Below are 14,189 nucleotides of genomic sequence, written 5' to 3'. Positions count from 1 at the left end.
AAAACCACCCTTATAACACAAGATGGTTTTATTTTTACATAGGACCTAGCACACTTAAGCTGCCAATTAGGTACTGAATGGCAGAGCAACGTCCCCAGTTTATGCCATGAATTCATAGGGAATAGGTTCCAACAACTCAGTTCCTTTCCATTGGTCCTCACAAAGTGTGCTTCTCTGGGAGGGGCAGGTTGGCGTTTCAGCTGAACCCAGGTGCCTTTCTCTTTGGCTTCCTTCTTTTTCTGATCATTTCCCTTGACACGTTTCAGGAAGCTATCATGACTTTTTGAGTGTTTAATATGCTCAATATGCACATTAATCCTCTTGGCAAGTATCTTGTTCTTAACTTGCTTGTTTGGGGTAACGTTGTGGACTCCTCCCGCTTTGCCATGGTAACATCTGTGAGGGACTCCTTTTTGCACAGTCCCCCTTCCCTTGATGTCTACAATATCACCCTTTTTGTAGATTCGCATGTATGTGGCCAAAGGAACAACCCCATGTTTTCTTTCTTTCTTTCTTTCTTTCTTTCTTTCTTTCTTTCTTTCTTTCTTTCTTTCTTTCTTTCTTTCTTTTTTTGGTGGAACTGGGGATTGAACTCAGGCCCTTGCCAGGCAAACGCTTATTCTACTGAGCCATCTCCCCGGCCCCCAACCCCATGTTTTCTAAAAGGCCTGGAAAATATACCGGGTTCCCCTCCTCTTGCCCTTTGTGTTAGTCATTTTGGCAAATTACTGGAAGATGGCAGTTCCGGCTGGAAGGAAGAGTAGCAATTTTAACAGCTTTGAGATATGACTATACCTATGAAACCATTGCTATAATCAGGAATGTTTTTCATATCCCCAAATTTCCTACTGCCCCTTAATAATCTCTGCCTCTGGATGCTCTCAGCCCTATTCGGAGACATCAACTGATCAGCTTGCAATCACTATGGCTTATATATTTTAGTTTCTCTTTTTAATAGTGGGATGCATATTATTTATTTTTATTTGCTTTTTTATAGTCTTGGGGGTTGAACACAATCCCCACTGTGTATACTGATCATGGCACTTCTTCCATTTTCTAGAATTTTGTATAAATGGAGTTCTTTTGTTTTATCTTATTTTTTGGAGCTCTTCTTAAAAGGTGCCCTTTTACTGAATTCTTCATTCAGCATAACCATTTTAAGACTCATACATATTTTTGTATGTATCAATAATCCATTCCTTTTTATTGCTACTGTGTGGCTATTACCACAATTTATTTATCTCTTTTGTTTACTTGTTGGTAAACATGTTAGCTATTTCTATTTTGGAACTATTACAAATCAAACTGCTTTGAATTTTTAAATTAAAGTCTTTTATGGAGGACACAAGCTTCCAGTTCTTGGCAGTAGATAACCACAAGTGTGTGTCTAATTTTTAAAACAGTGTTAAACTGTTTTCAAGATATAAACTAAAGTGGCAGTATAATTTTACACTCCCCTTGGTAGTCTCAGAGTTGCAGTTTCTCCAAATCCTTGCCAACACTTGGTTACTTTCTCACAGCTGAGACACAATACCTGACCGCATGGGTCTTAAGTGCGTTTTGGCTCATGGTTTGTGGAGGCTTCAACGCAAGGCAGGGCAGCATGGCAGAGGGGCAGAGCAGCAGTGAAACAGCCCATGGCATGGCAGGCAGGAAGCAGAGAGTGATCAAGAGAGGAGGAGGAGCTGACCCCTTCCAGGCCACACCCCTTCCAGGCCACACCCCCTGGGTCCACCCTCTCTGACCAGGCTTCACATTCCAACATCACATTCATCTACAAGCTCATCAGTGGACTGATCCCCTGATGAATATGATGCCCTCATGATCCAATCACCTTCCTTTGGGAAGACATCAAGATACAAACCATAGCAGACATTTTAGTAGCTTCTCCTCATTTTTCTGTTCCTATCCTATCTGAGAAAAGCATAAGGAATGTGGCACATGCAGGAAGGCAGAGAAAGGGCAGAGGACAGCAGACAACAGCAGCCATGTTCAGGTTAGCTCCACTTCTTCAATCCAAAGACAATTTTTTTCACAGTCTGTGCCTGGAGAGAAGCCCAGTCACTGGCAAATGTATTTCCCATGGATCTCACTCTTCCACATGCTAGCCTGTGGCCTTCCTGGTTAAGGACTGAGCGGGAGGCATGAATTCCCTAGGTGCTTTCTGGTTCCTCGGCCGCCATGGCACCTGTGAAAAAGCTTGCAGCCAAGGGGGGCAAAAAAAGAAGGAGGTCCTAAAGTTCATCCTCGAGTGCACACATCCTGTAGAAGATGGAATCACTGATGCTTCCAATTTCGAGCAGTTTCTCCAGGAACGAATCAAGGTAAACAGCAAAACTGGGAATCTCAGTGGAGGGGTGGACACCATCCAGAGGAGCAAGAGCAAGATCACGGTGACCTCCGGGGCGCCTTTTTCCAAAAGGTTCTTGCTGACTTCCTCAGATGGGACTTCAACTTGGGATCTTCCTGCTTCAGCCTCTCAGAATGCTGGGATATCAGGCATGTACCATCATTCCTGATACTGGAAATATCTCACCAAAAAATATTTGAAGAAGAATAATCTGTGTGACTGGTTGTACGTAGTTGCTAGCAGCAAAGACAGTTACGAATTACATTACTTCCCGATTAGCCAGGATGAAGAGGAGGATTAAAGCTCCTTTGTCTGGAATATTTTTTATGAGTTCTTGAATAAAACTTGGGAACAACAACAACAACAAAATTCCCTAGGGACCTCCACTTTGGAATGCTCCTTCATGGCCACTTTGATGTGACAAAGTGGGGGAAGGCCGGTCAAGGAGGTTCATTCACAGTCGATAGGCCCCTGGTTAGTCCACATCCAGTACAGAAAAAAGAAAGAAAGAAAGAAAGAAAGAAAGAAAGAAAGAAAGAAAGAAAGAAAGAAAGAAAGAAAAAGAAACAAAACGAAAAAGAGAGAAGAACAGAAAAGACATTTTCTTTGGTCCTAGGAGAAGACAAAATGGCGTGTGTGTGTGTGTGTGTGTGTGTGTGTGTGTGTGTGTGTGTGTGTTAGGCCAAGTATGGGTTTAGTCAAGTATAAGGAGGGCCAACCAACCTGCTGAAGAAGCTGTCCTGCTCAGCCCTAAAAGAAGGATGTCCCCTCCATTGATTTGGCCAAGAGCTAATAATATGTAAGGGGTAAGGAGGAATAAATTGTGTTGGCACCTTCAGAAATTATGAACAAATCAACACTCTCCTCTAAAGTTAGCTGCATAACCTCAGAGCACATGAAGGCTCTTAGATCAGACACAATTTGGAGAAGCAAGCATGTGTACCCTTAAAGTGAGAGTGAAAAAGGACCCACATTACAATACCTGTTGCTGCTGGGAAGAACACCCCGAACACAGTGAAGAAAGACTCCCCAGGGCTATAATCTGGCAGTGTGTTGTTCCACAGAAGTTCTGGTGAATAGCCAATAAAACCATGCTCTGAAATGACACAAACGACAGGAAAATGAACCCAGAGATCAGACACAGCACAGATTTCCTTACATTATAGTACTTTTTTTTTAGTCATTTTGAGACAGGGTCTCATTATGCAGTTCAGGTTGGCCTTGTTATCACTTTGTAGTTCAGGTTGGTCTCAAATTCACAATGATCCCCCTGCTTCAGCCTCTGGAGTGCTGGGATTACAGGCATGTACCACCACTCCTGGCTAGAGTACTATTTTGTATGATGTTAAATATTAAGAGATAGAGATGAGAGAGAGAGAGAGAGAGAGAGAGAGAGAGAGAGAGAGAGAGAGAGAGAATGTGTGTGTGTGTGACAGGAGGAGATGAGAGAGAGAAGATCTACCCCAATCATCTTCCTTCCCCCTCTGAGGGCTTTCTGTGTGTCCCTACAGCTCTACTGACACAGGTGGATGAAATGACACAATGCAAGCTCTGAGAAAAGGAGCATTTTCATTTTTACTTTATAGACTTCAGTATAAACTGGAGTATCTTAGTGTCTTTCCCTGGAAATCTGTGTATCTGCTTTTCATATTTAAAAAAGTTGTTGATAAAAAAAAATTGTTGATGTGTGCAAGTTACCTCCCTGATTAAAAACCTCCCCTGAGTGCCTATGAGCTGCAGAAATAAGCTCCAACTCCTTCAAGCATATATCAAAGCTCTGAGCAACCTGGGGCAGCCCACAGCACCCTCTCCTGCCTACTCCTTGCCCTCCCAACAGTCCCTCTTCTCAGGCCACCACCAGCACCACCAGGCCTCCCTCCCGAGGCCCTGACTTCCTGGCTTCTTTCTAGGCGTTAGTACTGTGCACAGCTCAGAAGTGCAGTGTCTCCCTAATCAGAACTGACTCCCGTCACTGCTTTTGGTACCAAAACCAGCCACGCTGGCTATCTCCCAGTCACAGCCTCTGCTGCAAGAGGTCCAGTCCTATGAGTCTCTGTGCCCGAGCCCCACTCTGCAGCTGGTGCACAGTGGGTAAGGTACATCGGGTGTCATGTGGGAAGGAGCCTCTTAGATCGCTCAGTGTGGGGGCCCAGCTCACACCCACACCTGACTTAGACTTGCTCCCAGACTACTTCCCAGCCAGGCTATCTCAGATCTAATTCTTCCAACTATTTTAAACGTACATTGACCTTAACAGTTTCTCAACTGGCTCCAATCGTCCAAGCACTTTGCTTCTTCGACAGAGGTCACTTTGCTCCACATCTGTGAAAGCGTTAGTGCTGTGGAATTCTGAGCCCTGAATCAAGAGCTCTTGGCTCCGAACCCAGGATTTTCAGCCCTGCTTTTGATGCTCCTCTCTGAGAACGAGTCAGTCTACTTCTGTGAGCTCTAGTCTGGGAGAAACCAATTCCTCTCCTTTTCCCTCGACCCTCATAGCCACACAGGATGGTGTCCAGCTGCCATAGGCCACTGCCACACAGCCCCCTGACAGCCTCATCCCCCACCCACCTCGCACTTCCTTCCACACAGAAGCTCCCGTCTCACAAGGCCGGTGGGGTTGACTGCACTTCCTTCAGCTTCCAAGAGCCATAACTTCATAGGAAAAATATTTTTCAAAAAAAAAAATCGTAAAAGGGAAGCTTAGTAAAGCAGAAGGGGACCCCTGGGAACCTAGAATCATCTTCAGTCGCTTTCCTTTGCCTGAACACAGAGCTCGCTCTGCGCACTAAATCCCAAGCAGCATGCAGGATGCAAAAGGGCTTGGCGCCCCTGCAGCTGGTCCCCCGCCCAGAACAAAAGAGCAGCGAGATCTGTGGTAACTTTAGCTTCCCCGCTGGCTGACCCCAGGACTAGTCTTCTGAGGACAAAACCAGCCCCCTGCCTCTGAGCTCAGTGCAGCCCTGCTGGGGTGGCGAGGGGTCTGAAAGCCTGGGGCAGGCTGTGTGGCCTGTAGCCCTAAATGCCTCAGCAGGGACTTGGCCTCTGCTGCCAGAGGGCCCAACCAGCCAGGATTTGGTCACCAGGCTGAGGCCTTTGTCCTGGTCAGCCTGAAGGCCCAGTGGGAATTCAGGCCCCATGTATCACTCTGAAGCCTTACCTTTGCCTCCATCCCCCAGCTAGGTCGGCAACCAAAGAGCAGGGGCTTGCCTCAGTTGCCTTCTCTTGTAGGGTGAGTGAAAACTGCAGACCCATGAGCACATATTCACATTGACTCACACTGACACACACCAACACAGAAGCACAACACTCTGTGACATATCCATGAGCACACTTACCGACACACAAGCACACACTGACACTCACAAGCACACTCACACACAAGCATACACTCACACTGACATTCAGAACACATAATGGCACACTCACAAGCCCACACTACCACACCTAGATGGGCACACCCACATGAACACAGGCACACACTCACACTGACGTATCCATATTAATACACAAGTATACACACTAACACATACCAACGCACTTATACTGATACTTATACACAGGCACACATTCACAAACATAGATGCTGACAGGACACACGGACAAGCACACATTCACAATGACATTCAAACTCACACTCACACTTTCCTGTTGGCACTCTGACTTGGACCCCAAATGTAGTTCTTTTTCTTTCTTTCTTTTGGTACTGAGAATCAAACTCAGAATCTTGAGTTTGCCAGGCAGGCACTGTGCCACTGAGCTATATCGCCAGTCCCCAAGTCTAGTTCTGAAGCTTCTCAAGGAATAATCTTAACTTTGAGGAGAACTCTATGGATGAAGATGTTTGTTAGTGTTTTACTTGTAATAATGTGAAATTGGGGGTCTAAATGGCTAACTAATGGGAACTGAGGTATTTTAAATGCTTATAGATAAAGAGATTTTAATATCATAGGGACTGCCCATAATGTGCATGTGTTAAGTTAGAAAACTGGATACTGGTTATATCATAAACACACAAAGAAGTCTTAATTCATATATACAAGAAAAGTCTAGAAGGAAAAATATCAAAATATAACCTGAGTGGTCTGTATAAATAATTATGAACAATTCTTCTGCTTTCTTCTTTATTTATTTATTTTTTTTTGCAGAACCGGGGATTGAACTCAGACCCTTGCGCTTGCCAGGCAAGCGCTTAATCTACTGAGCCATCTCCCTGGCTCCGCTTTCTTCTTTTATTTCTATAAAATTTCCACATTTTCAAAATGAACATAATCAATTTAGCATAAAAAATAGTATCTCTTAGGAAAACAAAAGGACATTACAACTGAAAGATCACTCTCTCTAGGGAGATTTCCCATATATGAATGTTTTTTCTTTCTCTCTCTCTCTGTCTCTGTCTGCTCTGTCTCTGTCTCTGTCTCTCCCTCTTTCCCCCTCTCCCTCTCCCTCCTCTTCCTCTTCCTCCCCCCTTTCTTGTTTCCTAGAATGATTTGGGTGATTAATGAGGAAAACATAAAAAAGATAGGGCAAATAAAATTAAAAACAGAAACAAGAAATGAGAGAGGTTGAGATTGCATTGGAGAACACCCATAGTCCATGCCGCATTTGAGGTCTCTGAATAAGGCTTTCAGATAAACAATGCAGTGATCCCCAAAACTAGACAGTTAACTGTATAATCACTTGAGCCCACTTGAGCCTCATGGAAATATTGGCCACATTTCCATGGGTGAATCTGGCCTCATCTTCCTAGGCCTTTACCACCTACCCCCATTGCCACCCTATCTCAGAGCCCCCAGTCCTAATCCAATCCCCAGGAAAACTGCTCCTCTCATCTTCCTGCCTTTGCTGGGATGGGGTCTCTCTCCCACATCCACTACCTGTAGTCTTACTAGATCTGGAGTTTAGGTAGAGTGTGTGTCCAGGTGAGGCTCTGATGCCCTGCCCAGCTGGTCCTGGCTAGCTAAGTTGGTGTGAGGTCAGCAGGCCACACCAGGGTCAAGGGTACAGAGCTAAGGCACATGCCACCTGCCACACCCTCCTAGAGTGACACCTGAGACCTGACTTGCTGATACCCAGAAAGCTTCCTAATTCTTTCAGTCAGAGCCCTGTTCGAGAGTCTAGAAGCTGCGATCACTGTGACCATATCCACATTTTGCAAGCCACCTGAGGGTTCCAGGTCTCTGAAGCTTCTTGGTGAGGAGGTGAGGCATAGAAAGCCCTGTGAACCTGTGTTTATCTACAACTTCATGTTTTTGTTTTGTTTTGTTTTGTTTTGTTTTTGCAGAAGTGGGGATTGAACTCAGGCCCTTGTGCTTGCCAGGCAAGTGCTTACTCTACTGAGCTATTTCCCCGGCCACTATCTACAACTTCAGAAGCCTGTATGTCCATGTGTCTGTGTCCCACCTCAGAGTGGACAGCAGCCCCAGAAAGGATGTAAACAGAGATGTTTTTATTCTTCAGCCCTTGTAGGTACCAAGACAAAACTGTGGTGAGCTGTGGCTCACCGTGCCCACCACAAATGTGTGCAGAGATCTCCCCCCACAAGGAGATCACTGGGAAACCTCCCTTTTGAAACAATGCTGAGCAACTCTTTATTGGGCACCATCTATAGGCCAATCACTGGGCACCAAGTCATCAACAATCATCCTTGATCCTAGCACCCAATCTGCATGAATTTCAGTTTCTAAGAAATCGAAACTCAGGAAAGGGAAGACTCATCCAAGGTCACATAGCTAGGAATGACCAAATTTCACTCACTGCCTTTCTTGGGATTAGAGCCTTTGGCATGGCATGTGGCCCCATCAGAGATGTACATGTCATCCAGGGTTGCCCTGAAGATCAGGGCATCTCCCTTGTGCTGTTGGGGAGAGTAGGCAAGGCCTAATATGCTGTGATGGGCTCAGCAGTATGGGATGTACTGGGTTTGGAAGCTGGGAAAATGTTGGACTCCTGGTCTGTCTGGTTCAGTTTTCCACCCACCATACTTTCTCTGATTTATCCCAATGTCTCACATTTCCAGGGATTCTAAAACTTATTTTGTGGGAAGTGGCTGAATCTGGAGATCAATCACACATGCAGGGCTGGAGCAAGGCCACCCTCAAGAACACAGAGCACCTCAGGCAAGTCACATGAATAAGCTGCTTTAGTGTTAAGAACACTGGACACCCAAGGCAAACTACATGGATAAGCTATAAGGAAAGGTGGTTCACATGTCATTCAACATCCTGCATGTATAAATAAATGTGCTGCAGCCACAGGGCCCTCCCTCCTCCTCCTTATTTTTTCTTACTCCTCCCATCAAGAAGGAGGGCTCCATCTGGCCTTAGTTTTCTATATTCTGACTCTTGTCTTCTTTTTTTCTCCATCCTTTCACTGTCCTCACCCTGAACCTCAAGACATGTGTGATACACAGCATTTGATGCCCAAACAGGGACCCAGGGAATGAGAAAATGCACTGGATAGCAGGTAAGAGGAGACCTCTAGCTGTGCATTCACAAAAAGGGAAAAATAGTTTCCAGAGAAGACAAAGAGAGAAATAGGTTTCAGAGATGTTAACAAGAGAAACAGGCTCCAGAGAAGCGAAAGAGAAAAACAGGCTCACTGGGGCCAAAGAGAAAAACAGACTCACTAAGGTCAAAGAAAAAAATAGGTTCATTAGAACCAAAAGGAAGAGGCCGGGGAGATAGCTCAGTGGAATAGGTGCTTCCTTGTCAAGCGCAAGGGCCTGAGTTCAATCCCCAGTTCAGAAAAAAAAAAAAAGGAACAATGGGTTCTCTAGAGCCACAAGAACAAAGCAGGCTCAAGAGAAACAAAATGGAGAGGAGTGTATTGATTTTATCATGTGTTAAACATGAGGCAAGTAGGTACTCAAGAATAACAGATGTGAGGAGCCTCACTGAGCTGTGGCCAGTCCCCTACAATGTCATGGAGGGCATTGAGCAACAGCTATGGGGCCCTGGTGAGCACTGCCTTGCACCTCCATCATTACGGAGCCTTGTTGAGCTGGAGCCTGACCTTCCACCACTAAGGCAATAGCCTCAGTAAACTCTACCCTGCCCCCTTGTCATTGCAGAAGACTTCCTCAGCTGTGGCTCACCGTGCCCACCACAGAAGCCATACTGAATCCCAGACAGTGGGAGCTTTGGCCCCCATCACATGCACCTTCGTTGAAGTCAGGCTGAGTGCCAGACAGCTTTTGAAACTTCAGGGACTGGTATGCTCTCCACCCCTGTATCGAGAGAGCCACATTGACCTCTGTACCCCAACACCATTGAAGGAGCCTTGCTGAGCTGTAGCTTGTTCCCCCACCACTGGGGAAGCCACACTGAACCTTAGGCAGTGGCAGCCTTGGTGAGCCTACCCAGCCTACCACCATTTTTGCTGAGCCCTGGTGAAAAATGGGAGCTTCAAAAATGTCAAAACAAAGGAGAAAAAGGCTGGGGAGATAGCTTGGTGGTCTAAACAGTAGCCTGGCAAGTACAAGGACCCAAAATTGATCCTCAGTGCCACATGCCAAGCCCCAGAACCCTGGGAGTGCCTTGCCAGCCCCAAACCAGGTATGGCAGTGCATGCCTGTAATTCCAGCACTGGGGAGATTGAGACAGGAGGATCACTACAAGTCTGAGCTGCATAGTGAGACCCATACCAATAAGTAAAAATTAAAAGTTGTTTTGTTTTGCTTTGTTTTCTTTTAATAAAAAGGCAATCTCAGACCTCCAGCTGACCCAGAACAAGCCCAGGAGGAAAGGACATAGAAAAACTTGGAAGTCACACATCTGAAACTTCTGAAATGATAGCAACTAAAGTAAATAAACAACTCCATCAGGCTATGGAGAGAATCAGATCAGCAATAATATCTCAGGTTAAAAAGAAAAAAGAAAAGAAATGACAACAATTATGAAAGAATTGCTCAGTGCATCTAAAGAAGACATAGATAAAAAAAAGAGAATAGAAAAATGATAGAATTGTTGAATGAATAATACAGGAAAGAATTGGAATGCATGAAACAGATTCAAACAGATATCCACAAAATTAATAATTCCATTGAAAGCTGGCAAAACTGCCTGAATGAAATTGAAAATAGATTTTCAGACCTTGAATTCAGCATTGTAGCTAGTGATCAGAATAGGAAAGATCTCTTAAAAATTACAAGGAACCAGGACATAACAGTTAAACAGCTGCAAGACGATACAAAGAAAAACAATATAAGACTGATAGGTATCAATGAAATAACAGGAGTCAACATAAATGACCTAAAAATTCTATTTGCAGAAGTAGTGGCAGAAAATTTCCCAAGGATAGAAAAAGAATTTGACATGCAATTAAGTGAGGCATACAGAATTCCAATTATCCCTAATCAAAATAAATCTACTACCAGTCACATAATAATCAATATCCAGAAATTCAGCAAAAGAACAGAACAATAAAAGCTGTTAGAGAAAAGAAACAGATCATTATAATGGAAAGCCCATCAGAATCACAGCAGGTTTCTCAACACAAACCATCAAGTTAAGGAGAGCTTGGAATGAAGTATTTCAAGTACTGAAAGAAACAATTTCCAACCCAGATTAATGTACCCTGCAAAACTATCTATCAAATTTAATGGAAAAATAAGATACTTCCATAACAAAGAATAACTGAAGAAATTCATGACCACCAAGCCAACCCTACTAAGAGTACTGTCAGGTATTCTAGAAAGAGACAAAAATGATAATTTCAAGAACAACAAAAGGAAAGAATCACCACGCAGAGAAAGCAATAAAATAGAGGGAGAAAAGTAGGGAACTTAAGTAGGAAAATAATATGTCAAAGACAAACCAGTACACATCAGTTGTAACAATCAATGTAAATGGCCTCAATTCACCAATCAAAAGAAGTACTACTCTACTACTGACAGAGTAGATCAAGAAATAAAATCCAACAATAGGGGCTGGGGAGATAGTTCAGTAGAATAAGTGCTTGCCTCGCAAGGGCAAGGGCCTGAGTTCAATCCCCAGTTCTGCAAAAAAAAAGAAAAAAAAATCCAACAATATGCTGTAAACAGGAAACAATTCTACTCAAAAGGAAATTCATAGACTGAAAATCAAAGGATGGAAAACAATACTCCATGAGACAGAAATCCAGAAAAAAGCAGGGGTAGCTATTCTGGTTGTGGACACTGTAAACTTCAAACCAAGAATAAACAAAATAGATAAAGAAGATCACTACATACATGTTAGGGGAAAACTGCAAAAGGAAGAGACAACAATCATAAATACATACGCACCCAATGCAGGAGCACCCAACTATATAAAACAAGTTTTAACAGGCATGAAAAATAAAATGAACAATAACACAACTGTAATGGAGTAGTTTAACACCCCAGTGTCACAAAGAGATAGATCAACTAGGCAAAAAATCAACAAAGAAATAACAGAACTAAACTCAACTTGTGAAGAAATGAACTTAGTAGATCTTTACAGAGTGTTCCACCCAACAGCATCAGAATACATATTCTTCTCAGCAACACATGGGATGTTCTCCAAAACAGCATTTAGAGCATGCTTAAATAAATGCAAAGGAATTGAAACTATCATATGCATATTATTTGACTATAGTGCAATGAAAACAGAAATTATTGAGAAAAAAATTGCAAAAACTCCATAAACACATGGAAATTAAATAACACCCTCTTGGACAATCGTGGGTTACAGACGAAATTAAAAAAGAAATTAAACAGGGGCTAAGCAGATAGCAGTATAAACATCTGCCTGGTAAGTTCAAGGTTCTGAGTTTGATTGCCTATATCAAGAAAGAAAGAAAGAAAGAAAGAAAGAAAGAAAGAAAGAAAGAAAGAAAGAAAGAAAGAAAGACAAAAATGCTTCTGGGACTTATGGGATGCAATAAAAGCTGTTTTAAAAGGGATTTATGCTTGTAAATTCACACATCAGGAAAACAGAAATAGCTCTAATAAACAATCTAATGTTATACCTCAAGCGCATAGAAAAAGAAGAGCAAGTAAAGCCCAAAGTCCAAAGAGAGTAGGAAATTATAAAGATCAGACCAGAAATTAATGCAATGGAAAACAATAGAAAACAATGCAAAAAAATTAATGAATTGAAGAGTTGGTTCTTTGAAAGAATAAATAAAATTGATAAAACCCTAGCTAACCTTATCAAAAAAAGGAAAGAAAAAATTCAAATTCATGCAATAAGGAATGAAAAGGGCAAAATCACTGCAGACCCTATAGAAATTTAGAAAATCATCAATACATACTTTAAAAGCCTTACTCTCACAGCATGGAAAACACAGAAGAAATGGACAGTTTCCTAGATACATGTGAATTATCAAAGCTGAATCAAGAAGATGTAAAAATTCTGAATAACCTAGCATGTCAATGAAATTGAAAATGTAATTAAAAAACCTACCAACAAAGAAAAGCCCAGATCCTGATTGATTAACAGCTGAATTGTACAAGAAATTTAGAGATTTAATGACAATACTTCTCAAACTCTTCAATGAAATTGAAAGGGAAGAAATTCTTCCAAGCTCAATCCTGAAGACAAATATTACTCTGATACCAAAACCAGAGAAAGACCCAACCAAAAAAAAAAGAATTATAGGCCAATCTCCCTAATGAACATAGATGCAAAATCCTCAATAAAATACTAGCAAGCAGAATGCAGAAAATCATCAAGATTATATATCATGACCAACTGGGATTCATGCAAAGAATTCGGGGATGGTTCAATATATACAAATCAATAGATGTAATACACCACATCAACAGAGCCAAAGATAAAAATCACATGATAATCTCAAGAGATAACAGTAAAAGATTTTGACAAAGTCCAATACTCATTCATCATAAAACCCTTACAGAAAATCGGAATAGATGGACTTACCTCAACCTGATAATAGTCATCTATAACGAACCAACAGCCAATATCATACTAAAAGCCTTCACTTTAAAATCAAGAATAAGACAAGGATGTCCACTGTCACCACTCCTATCCAATACAGTTCTGGAAACAGTAGCCAGAGTAATTAGACAAGAGAGAGAAATAAAAGGAATAATGATTGGAAAGGAACAAGTGAAATTATCATTACTTGCAGATGACATGATACTCTATGTTGAAGACCCCAAAAAATCCAGCAAGAGGCTTGTAGATTTAATAACCAAATTCCATAGTGTATCAGGATAAAAGTCAATATTCATAAATTAATAGCATTTCTGTACATGAACAAAAAACATGCTGAGAGAGAAATTACACCTTTCACAATAATATCTGTTCTGGTTTATATCTAGGCATCCCCCCACAAAGCCTAATGTATTTACTGGGGCAGGCTTGTAGAGTTTGTGATTAATTCATGATCAAATGCGGGGATTATGGGTGTAAATGCTTCTAGGATTATGGGTATGAGTGCTACATGCACCCTGGGGCAGATAGCCTGAAAGTAATATAAAGAAGGGATAGAGGCTTTATCTCTGCCCCTGCTATTACCGTTGCTCCTGCCTTTTTGCTCTTGCTGTTTTGCCGTTTTCTGCCTCCATGAACTGCTGCCTTCTATGTACCACTCTGCCTTTGAGCCAGCTGAGTTATGGACTGAATCCCCCACAAACTGTGACCTAAATAAACCTTTCCTTCCTTAATTTTGGGTGTCAGGTATTTTGTCCCAGCAACAAGAGAAAAATAACTGAGACAACATCCAAAAAAATGAAATCAATCAGTAGAAATCAATCTTACAAAGGAATTAAAATATACAGTGAAGGGCTGGGGAGATAGCTCAGTAGAATAAGTGCTTGCCTGGCAAGTGCAAGGGCCTGAGTTCAATCTCTGGTTCCACACCAAAAAAACCCCAA

At 42.4% G+C, this 14,189-nt stretch overlaps 1 protein-coding gene across 2 annotated transcripts in view; it reads right to left on the bottom strand.

The window, feature by feature from the left end:
- Slc12a8 (solute carrier family 12 member 8) overlaps nt 1-14,189 on the bottom strand; it is a 179,347-nt gene that overhangs the window by 60,512 nt on the left and 104,646 nt on the right. For both annotated transcript variants that reach the window (XM_004642168.2, XM_004642167.2), the window contains one exon: nt 3,333-3,446. In XM_004642168.2, the coding sequence (XP_004642225.2) occupies nt 3,333-3,446 (114 nt within the window). The remainder of the gene's footprint in view (nt 1-3,332; nt 3,447-14,189) is intronic.

The sequence above is a fragment of the Octodon degus genome, unplaced genomic scaffold (assembly GCF_000260255.1).
Source record: "Octodon degus isolate 3935 unplaced genomic scaffold, OctDeg1.0 scaffold00147, whole genome shotgun sequence".
Classification (NCBI taxonomy): domain Eukaryota; kingdom Metazoa; phylum Chordata; class Mammalia; order Rodentia; family Octodontidae; genus Octodon; species Octodon degus.
The sequence above is the reverse complement of the archived record's forward strand: the minus strand, read 5'-3'. Positions and strand labels throughout refer to the sequence as shown.